The sequence below is a fragment of the Rhizophagus irregularis genome, chromosome 14 (genome assembly GCF_026210795.1).
Source record: "Rhizophagus irregularis chromosome 14, complete sequence".
In the NCBI taxonomy this organism is placed as follows: domain Eukaryota; kingdom Fungi; phylum Glomeromycota; class Glomeromycetes; order Glomerales; family Glomeraceae; genus Rhizophagus; species Rhizophagus irregularis.
Genome location: NC_089442.1, coordinates 42,545 through 55,084, shown reverse-complemented (window position 1 = coordinate 55,084; position 12,540 = coordinate 42,545). Strand labels below are relative to the sequence as shown.

Genomic DNA, 12,540 nt, shown 5'->3' with positions numbered 1-12,540 from the left:
GGTATGTTATATTAAGTGGACATAAGTATATAATTAGTTATTCTTGTTTTGTTTTTCTATTTTCTTTTGTGAGATGGCTAATTATTAAGAAACAAATTATCAAAAGGGAAAAAATGAATAATTATTTTAGGATTTTAGATCATTCCTTATCTGATAATATTTACATAAGGCTATTTGGTTAGAAAGAAAAATATATAGTCAGATTGTCTATTGAATTTATTTTTTTGTTTCACACCATTCCATATTTGATTATATTTACATATGGCAAATTTTATTTGAAAGAAAAATATATAGACTTCTTCAGTAGTTTTAACGAATTATTTAGAAAATTTTTTTTCGTTTATTTCATCATTCTGTATTCGATAGTATGTACATACAGCTTTTTTAATAAAGAAAGAATCATACATGCATGTTATTTATAATGTGTGGTAAAGGAAGAAAAGCGGTGCGGTATTAGCGGTAAAGATAAAAAAGCTAAGTCACATAGTAAACGCATTGAAGTGGGTGTCAAAGATGTTGACTGTAATATGTTAGAAAGTAATTAGAATAAATGGAATGATTTGGCATTCCCTCGTGATGGTCATTGGGCAAATTTTTAGGTAGATCATGACAGTCACCTTTGAATTTGAGGTCGCATCATAGTTTTTAACAATGATGTGATCGTTTAGGTGACAGGTCGACTTGTTCTTTATGAAAAGTAGTCTTGTTTCATAATGCTTAATTCTTATATGTATTTGTTTATCTTATATTTGTAAGTTTATATATGTAAGTAAGCGTGATTATAATAAGACATAATCGCATCTATAATAAAGTTTTTTTTTAAAAAAAAAAAAAATATAAAAAAAAATAAAATAAAATTAAACAAATAAAAAAAACTCCTTTTCTTTTTAATTTATCTTTAAAGCCTAATATATATAAAAAATCCAGAAACCTTAGAAAAGAAATAAGAAATAAAACATCAGAAATATTTCTTTAAAATTAAACAAATAAAAAAAAACCTTTCTTTTCTATTTATCTTTAAAATCTAGTATATATAAAAAATCAGTATCTTTAAAAAAAAAAAAATATTAGAAATGTTTTTTTAAAGTTAAATAAATAAAAAACTCTACTTTTTCTCAATTTAATTTTAAAGTTTAGTATATACAAAAAATCTGGAAACTTTTTTTTTAAAAAAAAGTAAAATATTAAAAATATTTCTTTAAAGTTAAATAAATAAAAAAAGCCTTTTTTTTTATTTACTTTTAAAGTCTGGCATGTACAAAAAACTAGCATTTCTAAAAAAAAAAATAAAATATAAATAAAATTGCTACGAATCACCAGCATCACCGGTATTACGTGATTTTTAAAATTTTGGCCGGAATTAGGTGATCTACATAAAAAATTCCTTTTTTGGAATCTTGTGTAATGCATTTCTCATTTTTTATGAGAAACAAAATTGCCTTTAGATTGTGTAACGTTACTCAAACTCCATAAAAGGAAATTTATATGTCAATTCCTTAATTCCGACCAAATTTTATAAAATCACGTGATACCAGCGATGATCACCACCAGCGATAAATAGCAAACTCCAAATATAAAATATTAAAATGTTTTCAAAAAACTAGTATTTCTAAAAAAAATAAAAAATAAAAAATAAAGTATTAAAAATGTTTTTTTAAAGTTAAATAAATAAAAAAAAAAACTTTTTTTTTTCTAATTTACAGTCACACCTCTATAAATGCATTATTCTTTATAAGTGCATTTCTTTCCTATATGTATGTCATAGCTTGGTTCTAAGTTAGAAACTTAGAGCTAAATGCATATCCTCTATATTTTACATATATATGTAATTCTAAATTCTAGGTATATTAGAAAAATGCATTCATGTGATAATTATATAATATTGACCAATTATCAATAGCTGTTTAGTTTTTTAAAATAGATAAATTTGATGATTTACATTTTTTTGAATATTATTTTACATCACAGATTATTTTTGTATATGCAATTTTTTATTCTTTCATTAAAATGAAAATATAAAATAAAAGTAAATTCAAATAAATGGAGTCTTTGCAATAGAAAGATATGAAACTCAAAAAAAAAATTTTAATTTTACTTTATATACTAATTATGTTTTTTTTACTGAAATAAATGCAAATTTAGTATTAATTCAATTTTTGATATTTTTTGAGTTTCGTATCTTTCTATTGCAAAAACCCCAAATATTCTTTCTAATTACTAATATTAATTTTTCTATTGTCTGTTCTTTAAGTACACATTCTTCTTAACTGCATATTCATGGCTAAACTTCAGGTGTATGCACTTATGGAGGTATGACTGTACTTTTAAAATCTAATCTATATAAAAAATTTGGAAACTTAGAAAAAAATAAAAAATAAAATATTAGAAACATTTTTTTAAAATTAAATAAATAAGAAAAGCCTTTTTTTTTTATTTATTTTTAAAGTTTAATATATACAAAAAATTCAGTATTTTTAGAAAAAAAATAAAAATAAAATGTTAAAAATGTTTCTTTAAAGTTAAATAAATAAAAAAACCCTACTTTGTTCTAATTTATTTTTAAAGTCTAGTATATACAAAAAATCCATAAATTTTTTTTTAAAAAAAAATAAAAAATATTTTTAATTATATTACCATTATTTTATTATATAAATTATTATATTAATTAAATTTTAATAAAGTAAATTTAATGCTTTTATATTAATACTTTTTAAAACTATAAGAAAATTTAAAAATTTCATTAAATATTTGAGATTTTTTTTTCTTATTTTTTATATTTTGCAATTTATGATATATTATAGTAAAATTTTTTGAATACTAATTTTTAGTTAAATATACTTTTAGTAATTTTATTAATAAATTTTATTTAAAATTCTACAGATAATAAAATTTTAATATTAAAAAATTTATTTAAGATTCAATCCGCGTATGATTGACAGAAAATTACTATATAAATTCAGGGGAAATTTTATTGCAAAAAATAAACTAAATAGGCAAAATTTTGCCAATCAAAATTATTACAAATCATGTTGTAGTACCAAGTCATGTGATGAAACTTAAAAATACCAAAAAAAATATTGAGAAAAATATTTTCAAATAGAAACTCGCAATAAATGCTAAAATCTGGCACCTATCGTGTCTTAAATATTCATTATTCAGTAAAAATTGCTTCATGCATGAAAATTACTCAAATATTATTGTTAAAGGAATGGTTTTTTGGCTAAAAATAAGCGTAACTAACGTACAAATAGAAAAGATCTAAAAATGAAAAATTCAACCTAAAATAACCTATCTGCTATATAAATCCTTCTAAAGGCCATTATTACCTATTGTTCTGGTAATTGTATGTTATTTTTTTTATATTATTGTTACTAAGGTTGCTTGCCGAAACCTGTTTGGCCTAATGCCGAAAGGTGAAACCTCTTATATAGTGCCGAAACGCCGAAACGCCAAAACTGCGAAATCTGTCAAAATTGCGAAACTGCCGAAACATGCCGAAACCTCTATAATAGGTTTTTCTGTAGTTTCAGCATAGTTGATCATAAGATTTGCATATAGTTACGCCAAGTTACACCAATTAATAATATAATTTAGATGATCAAATAATCTACAGATAAAAGATTAAACTTCAATATTTTACCGTCGTCTTAGTTCTTTTAAGCTTTATCTAGTGTTAGAATTTTCATTTCTAACTCCCATATTAATATTATGATATTACACGTTTTTACAGTTTTTTTTTAAAGGGCTTATATTCATTAAAGGAAAATGCGTAACATGCATTTAATAAACCCAATACCGTCATCTCCTTTAACACTGAACTAAAGTTTCTTTTACTTTCTTCCGTTTTCTTAATAATAATATTAATAATAAACTGTTTCAAATGACTGATCACATAGAAGATTCATCCATTAAAATGAAAAATAGAGGAGGTCGGCCACCTAATAGCATTTGGGAAGATATTAATAAAGGAGAAGCTGTTGGTTCTGGCAAATTTGCCGCCTCCTGCAAGTACTGTAAGAATACATGGTCACGCGGTGAAGTTTCAAAGCTCAAAGAGCATCTTTCAAACCATTGTCCAGATGCGCCAGCAGCAGTTGTTAGAAGGTATATGACTAAAGTAATGGAACGGCAAGATAAGTCCAAGTCATCCAAAAAAGAAAATACTCTGAAGGTCAAAGTAACATGGATGATTACCATGATTCAACAGAGCTTAACGAACAAAGATGTACACGAATTAATCGTGCATTAGTTAAATTTTTTATTGTGTGCGGAATTGCGTTTAGAGTAGTGGAACATCCCTTTTTCATCAATTTTATAAAAGAGCTTAATGCCGGGTACAATACACCAACAAGGGAAGTATTAGTAAATCAACTACTTGAACGTGAATTAGCTCAAGTGAACTTCAAAGTTAATTCTGAGCTTGAAAAGGAAACGAATTTAACGTTAGGTTTGTTAAATTAAATAGGCTATCATACGTCATTTTTATTTAATCTTACTTACTATATAATATTAATTTATAATTTAGCCTTTGATGGTTGGACGTCTGGTACACATCATTCAATTTGGAACTTCATTGTAATGACTCCGTCGCGTAAAGAATATCTTTATCAACTTTCTGATTTGTCTGAAAATTCGCACACTGCAGAATATCTAGTTACGGTAATTGAAAAAGTTATAGAAGGTATTGGAGAAGATCGAATATGTGCTGTAGTTTCCAATAATGCGGCCAATGTTCGTAATACACGAAAAATTATACATGAGAATCATCCAAAGATTGAGAATGTGCGATGTGTTGCACATTCTATCAATTTAATTGCATGCGACATCGTCAAGGAGAAGTTTGGGGAACGTTTATTAAAACGTGTTAATATTTTGACAACCTTTTTTAGAAGTTCTCATCAGGCTAATGCAAAACTTGCTCAAATAATTAAAGAAAAAGGAATTAGTGGAGGAGGATTAAAATTATATTGCAAGACACGCTGGACTACTGCTAGTGAATCCGTAAATTCAGTAATAAATTTGGAATCAGCACTAGAAGAAATGGCCAGCGATCACGATAAAGTGCTAACAAATGATAAAATAAAACCGATTATTCAATCGAGAAATTTTTTTTCAAATTTACGAGTTCTTGGATTTGTTCTGGATCCTCTAAGAAAAGCGGTACTTTCATTAGAATCGAGAAGAGCTACACTTGCAGATTGTTTCCCGAGCTTGGCAAGACTTGCATCTACATTAAAAAAGTTACCCAAATCATTAAATCCTGCATTCCGAAGTCATTGTATCAAAGTAATAAATGAAAGATTTGATGAATTCGATGATGATAAGTATATTACTTGTTTTTTTATGGATCCCAGATTTAGAAATGCGCCACTTAAAAAATGCGTCCTTATGAGAATTATCAAATGTGCAGCTTCAATCGGGAAAATTTAGGTTTCGACCGTTATGAAGCTGAAACTTTATGTGATCAAATACAGAAATATATTAATGAGCAAGAGCCATTTGACCTAGATATCGGTTTTGCTAAAGATAATCCCGTGAATTGGTAGAAATATATTAATACCGAACCAGAACCAGATGTCCTGCCAAGAATTGCAAGTTATCTATTTGCAATATGTCCTAACTCAGCAACTTGCGAACGTGGATTTTCGACTTTAGGATGGCTATTTCATAAACGTCGCTTAAATCTTAATGTGGATAAACTAGAATCCATGTGCAAATTAATTTTGTATTAGAAATCCAATTCAAAAACTGAACTTGGATTTTATGGAATTGATCAAAAAAAGAATACTCGTCTTAGTGATGATGAGATCAATATACGTATTGCAGAAGCTTTTGCAGAAGATGACGATGAGGAATATAATGAGGAGCAAGCTTCTACTCAGAGATTAACTACAAGCGGCGAAACAATACCCGAAGACAATTGCCGTGTAGTAATCGAAAGTCTATGGATTGATCAATTTGTTAATTTATCGCATGATTCAATTACTAGTGAAATCAGCGATATTCCAAGAGATATATTGGATGATTCAGATGAAAATAATGCGGAAGATGATGAAGTTGATGATAGTGGTAATAACAAGAGACCCGGAGAAGGTGACTATGATTATGATATAGATGATGTATTAGGTATGGATGACGGTGATAATAATAACGATAATTATGATGATAATGAGAAATAATAATAATGAGAAATAATTACAATAGTTAATCCAATGAGAATTAATTCTAATATCATGTGATTTAAATAATGATACTATTTAGGAAATAAATGATGTAATTATGCAGGGCAAAATATTCGCGATCAAAGTCCAGTTAACATATAATTATGCAGGCAATGCAGGCAATTGTAATTTTATATTATATTTTAAAACATTGCAATTTAATTAAGGAATAAGGATAAGCATATTATATTTTAAAAATAGTGCAATTTAATTAAGGAATAAGGATAAGCATATTATATTTTAAAAATAGTGCAATTTAATTAAGGAATAAGGATAAGCATATTATATTAGAATCAATAAGTTTTAAGGACTTCGTTAATTAAATTTATTACATTAGATCAATAAATTTTAAGAACTGCGTTACAAAAAAAAATTTAGAACTGCGTTAATTAAATTTATTACATTAGAATCAAAACTGTGTTTATTTTGTTACAAATACTTTAATTATATAGAATGTTATTATGTTCATCAGTTCATGTTTTAAACATTATAACGAATTTTAAAATTATTATAAATATTATGAAATTTGAATTTTTTTTTCGCAATTCAAAACCAAATTGTATTTTAATTTTCAAATTGTATTTAATTTTCAAATTTCAAGTTACGAAAAAATCATAAAAATAAAAAATGGCAGCATTAGTACCTTTGTCCCACCGCCACCACCAGTATTCCAATGGACGATTAACGCAGCTAGGCAATTAATCGCGGAGCGGAGAAACTTACATCAGCAATTCGAAAGAATTGCAAACCGTCATCATGTAAATGCATGGACAATAATAGCAAATAGGGTGTTCGTTGCAATGGGATTTGCAGCGACACCCAGGCAATGCCAAACAAAATGGAATGCCCTCAAACGAGGTTATGAAAACCTCAGTAGGATAATAAATAATAATGATGACGACATTCCTATTATAAGCCCAAATAGTTTCGATAGAGCGTGTTTTGCTGATATGAACGATGAATTCTGGTTACAAACCGGTAATTATTATTAATTATTATTTTAAATTAATTTTATTTAGGCAATTCATTCAATTCATTAATATTTTTATTGGATTTTAGATCTGTTTAGACGAGAGTATCGATGGCAGCATGCTGCGCATGATCAACGTCGATATGAATATAGATTGCGAAGGAAAAGAAGAAGGTCACGATCTAGGTCTTGATCAAGAAGTAGATCAAGAAGTAGAGATAGAAGACGAGATAGAAGTAGAGATAGAAGACGAGATAGAAGTAGAGATAGAAGACGGGACAGAAGTAGAGATAGAAGAAGAGGTAGAAGCAGGTCCCCACATAGAAGATAAAGATATTATTAAATTTTAATTTTTATTATATTTTTAATCATGTATTTTATTAGTTTAATATTAAATATTATAAAATAAATATTTACATACAAAAAATCATATTGTCTTTATTCTTATAAATTGTTTAAATGCTGAAACTCTAATTAAATCATATAGAAAGTATTGCCGAAATGCCGAAACAGTTTCGGCAAGTTACGGCAGTTTCACGATTTTGATAGGTTTCACAGTTTCGGCATTTCTTGATGATTTCGCGAAACTAGTTTTGGCAGTTTCACATACGCCATTCTGCCGAAACCCTCTAGTTTCGGCAAGCAACCTTAATTATACTAATATGATTAATCAATCAATTGTCCTTTTTCCATTGCAATTATCTGCAAAAACCTTTTCATTACCATTTGTATAAGTTCCATATGTCTATATGATTCATCAACTATGTAAAGTTCAAGAAATTTCTCTAGCTAAACTAATAAAGCAATTTTCTAAGGTTATAATAATTAAACTGATACTTATAATTGAATACTTATGAGTCAAAAGTACTAATAATACTAAAAGTAGTTAATTAATATAAATAACTAATAAAACTAAAATATATTATAAGAAATGTTTCATATTGTAATTAATTCAGCCATAATCATAGAATTTCTGTGTACTACATCATGTATCTTCAATTATTTTTATGAATAACCTTAACAATAATCTTTAATTAATTCTATCTTAAGCAAAAATTATAGTAACACTAACATACAAACCATCCATAGGTATTAAAATGTCTGAAAACTTATCTGAAACAAGTCATTGGCATGAAGAACTTGTTGTGAAAGAAAATAGTGTATCTAATTCCCAAATGTCTGATACAAATTTCACCTCAAAACCTGAAATGATGAATAATAATACTGTTGAAAGTCCAGATCTCGAAAGCTACGCTAAAAAATTAGGCTTTAATTTTGCAAATAATAAAGATGATTTGAAAAAATTTTATGGTATATATAATATATAACAAATTTATTTCAGCTTGATTACATTTTTACTGACATATCTTTGTTTAGACTTTGCTGGCCCTGACTTCATTTGGCCATCTACAATGACTGAATATGATTGCCATGATATTTTTTATTATATTACTGATTCTGAATGGGACCCAGTTGGAGAAGAGGTCGCGACAAATACTATCGCATATCATCGTTTAATCGAATCTGAAGCTTTTAGAGATAAGCCAGAAGGAATGCATGTATTAATTGTTCATGGAAAAGTTTTAAATTATTATGAAAAAGATGTATCATGGGAAGAATATGAAGAACTTGAGAAGAAATATCCAGGAAAGTATTTTGCACCCATCACTGAAAAGACTGTTTTATTGCGCAGATTCTTTGCCAATGATGATACAATTAGGAAAGAATGGCAGGTGAGTTTATAACTTATACACAATAGGTCACTGACAGATATTGTTTGGATATGCTTTATATTGAATAATGTCTGCCAATGATCTAAAAATGGGTATTACTTTGCCAAAATAAATATATTAGGTAAACATCTGTCTTCAGAGTACAGTAAATGTATTAAATGAGGCAAGAATGGCAAGTATCGATAACGGGTTTTGTATGGTTATTGATATGGGAGCATCAATGACAACCATACCATTCTTTTTAAGACAAATGTTACAAAGCTTCTATAAGGGTTGGAAGACAGAACATATCACAGCAACTGGATACAGTAAAGGTATAAGACTTTTTCAAGCTTCAAGACCATGGTTAGTCTGCATTGGCAACAGAAATAACTGGTCAAACTGATTTTGAATACAGGAGATTTTTTCATGGTAAAGAGATATCTTAAACAATATAGACTGTGGTTTGATGGATTACGAAATTTTCAATAACATTCCACATTATAAACCTATTAGAAGTCCCTACATCTTTCTGAATGATAACAGTATTTTTAATTGATTACAAGAGTTTGAATAACTATTTTTTCTTTAAATATATCTGATTAAGTTCTGTACTAAGAAATCAGGCTCTCAATACCTTTATCCTAATGATTAAGTTGGATTTTTAGAGCCTTATATCTGATTTATATAAAAAAAAGTTCTTTTGTTTGTTATTTATACTATTATGGGAAATTACTTGTAATATATATCAACATTAGAACATCTGCAAAGTGATGTACTATATATATATGTTAATAAAGTATTATTTGATGGTTTGCATACACCAGACTTTTGCAAATACAGTCAACTCTCTTTATAGTCACACATTTGGGACAGTCCATATTTGGTGATTATAAAGAGATGTGACTATATAAAAACTTTCTTATATTAGTATATCATAATTCCGGCCAAAAATTAACATAATTTTGGCCAAAATTATACTTAAAACTTTATTGTATCGTAACTCCTCCAATATTAATCGTAGAGAGATGATCTTACCGCCATTCGATTCGTCTTGATGAGACGGTTCTAATGGTATAAAATAAATCGAAATCCAATCACTAGATTAATTTCCGAAATTAAAAAAATATTAATGGTTTTTGTGTAATAACTCTGCCAATATTGATCCTAGAGAGACGATCTTACTACCATTCGATTCGCCTTGATGCGACGAATCTAATGGTATAAAATACATCGAAATCCAATCACTAGATCAATTTCCGAAATTAAAAAATATTAAATAGTTTTTAAGTAGTAACTCCGTCAATATTGATCATAGAGAGATGATCTTACTACCATTCGATTCGTCTTGATGAGGCGATTCCAACGAGCTATTAATCGTCGTTTTACAATCACTAGGTACCGAGATATTTAGCAAAATGTTAAATGGCGCAGTAAACGTAAATCAAGGAATATAATAATGCCGATGCTTAACATTTTGTTGAATAACTCATCAGCCAGTGATCATAAAAGGATAAAACTCACACTGGCCTTCGGGTAAAGTTGGGGTATGCGATTCTGTAATAGTTCAGTTTTTCTTTGCTTTAATTTTATTTTAGTTTAGATTTCTTTACTTGTATGAGTCGTGAAGCTACTCTTTTTTATTTTTTATTAGTTTATTTTCTTATTTTTGTAATATTGTTCGATTATTTTTCGAAGTTCAAAGTATAAATAAAAGATAAAGTCATAAGACTGTTTGCACAGCATAAAAGGATAAAACTAAAACTAACTCTCTCCCGTTCTGCTCACTTGACAATATTTACGAAAAAATAAAAAATTTTTTCGGAGTTTTTTATTACTTTTTCTTTATATTTTCTTTATTTTAGATAACTACGACACTCTATAAGATGACTACAGACAACAAGAAGAAAAATAAAAAGTCTAACAACGATACTACTTCTAAACGTCCTGCCTCTAGCTCTCCAACTGGCAACGTTTCTGGTCAAGGTTCCTCTATGTCTAGCCCTTCGAACACTCCACCTTCGACCACCTCTACTAATAAACGTACCAGAGTCAGTGCTGATGACTCTGTCATGGATGTTGATAAACCTCTCACGCCTTCTGGCCCTGTTGAGACAACTTCCGCTGAGATACCTTCTCAACCTGCTACCTCCTCTCTTGACGCTTCTCAGCACGCACCTGCTAATAATAACGATAAAGGCAAAAGCCCTGAAATTACTCCCGCAGTCTCTTTCCCTGAACGTGCTGCCTCTCCGGACGCGTCCCAAGCTGCAGTACAATCTCAACCTACTCTTTTCTACGCCTCGGCCGCTCTTAATGATGTCGATGGCTTTTGGACTCACTTCGCTTCGAACCGCGACGCGTGCGACGCGGTTGATCGACAACTTTCCTTGTTCTCCTCTTATGGTAGTCGTGCCACGTGTAGTGGATCCAACGATTTGAAGAGGATCATCGTTCACTTCCGAAAAAAGGAAGATCTTGTCAAAGCCACAGCCTCCCCTATGGATTCTTTGTTTGGCTTGCATTTTCATGCATATGACCCCCAGGCTATTAAAGCTGATGAACACGCGCGTACCCTGGTGGTTACCGATATCCCCCTTTTTCTAACTGACGCTCTTTTGCGTGGTACCTTTTCTCGTTACGGCAATATTACTCGTTGCCATACCCGTTTGTCTAAACTTTATCGTACTGCATACATTACCTTTGAATCTCCTGGTGCTTTACAGAACCTCGACTCTACCTGGGGCGTCCTTTGTGGAGGACATTGTTTACGAATTTGCCCCGCTTCTTTCTCTCCTGAACAACGCGCTGAAAGACGCGCTTATGTTGCTTTACTTGCCGGTCTCCCGCGTGGTACTATAGCGGTCGATCTTGCTGAAATTGCCGATGAAGTTTCCGCTAAATCTATCAATGTTCCCTTCTCTATGAATTCATACAATCCCAAACCCTACGCCTATTGCCATTTTGCCTCTGAAACTGCTATGGAAAATGCTAAATCTATCTCATGTGCCCTTAAGAAAGTTGGCCTTACCTGGCATTCTCCGGATGAAGTCACTTCTCTTTGTCATCGATGTGGTCGCCCTAATTGTAACCCTGATCAATGTGGTTCTTCATCTAGACCTAATCGCTCTTCTCGCCCTTGGCAATCTAACGATAAACTACGTGCTTTATATAATAAGCATCTACCTCCTTCTCATCCTGCTAAACGACATAACCGTTTTGCCCGCCCTGATAACAATAATGATGAACAAAGCCGTACCAATGCTTCTCGCCATCGTTCTAAATCCAGACCTAATAACCGACAACAATCTCGTTCTCGTTCTCAACATCGACCATGGAATCGCGCTAATGTTAATAACAACAATAATAATCAACGTCATCGTATTCCTGACGCAAATGAACTTGATTACTATATTGATGGCATGGACGTTACATACCCTGCTCCTCCTACTGTGCTTACTGATTGGAAATCTATTGGTGCTGCTCTTGAAAAAGTAGTTGAAGAATTAGCCCTTCTTACCACACAATTTGCTTCTATGAACAGCCGCATCACTAATTTGGAATCCGCTATGGCTGCTCGTACTCCTATTCCTGGACCTTTTGTCGCTAAACCTGCTTCCTACATCCCTTCCTCTAT

At 30.1% G+C, this 12,540-nt stretch overlaps 1 protein-coding gene across 1 annotated transcript; it reads left to right on the top strand.

Annotated features, from left to right (window-relative positions):
- Nucleotides 1–8,288: 8,288 nt before the first annotated feature.
- Nucleotides 8,289–9,309, top strand: OCT59_005729 (uncharacterized protein; the record flags this gene model as incomplete). Its single annotated transcript, XM_025310163.1, has 3 exons — nt 8,289–8,502; nt 8,569–8,924; nt 9,046–9,309. 3 exons carry the CDS (start codon nt 8,289–8,291, stop codon nt 9,307–9,309), a joined length of 834 nt encoding a protein of 277 aa, XP_025185293.1.
- Nucleotides 9,310–12,540: the final 3,231 nt, after the last annotated feature.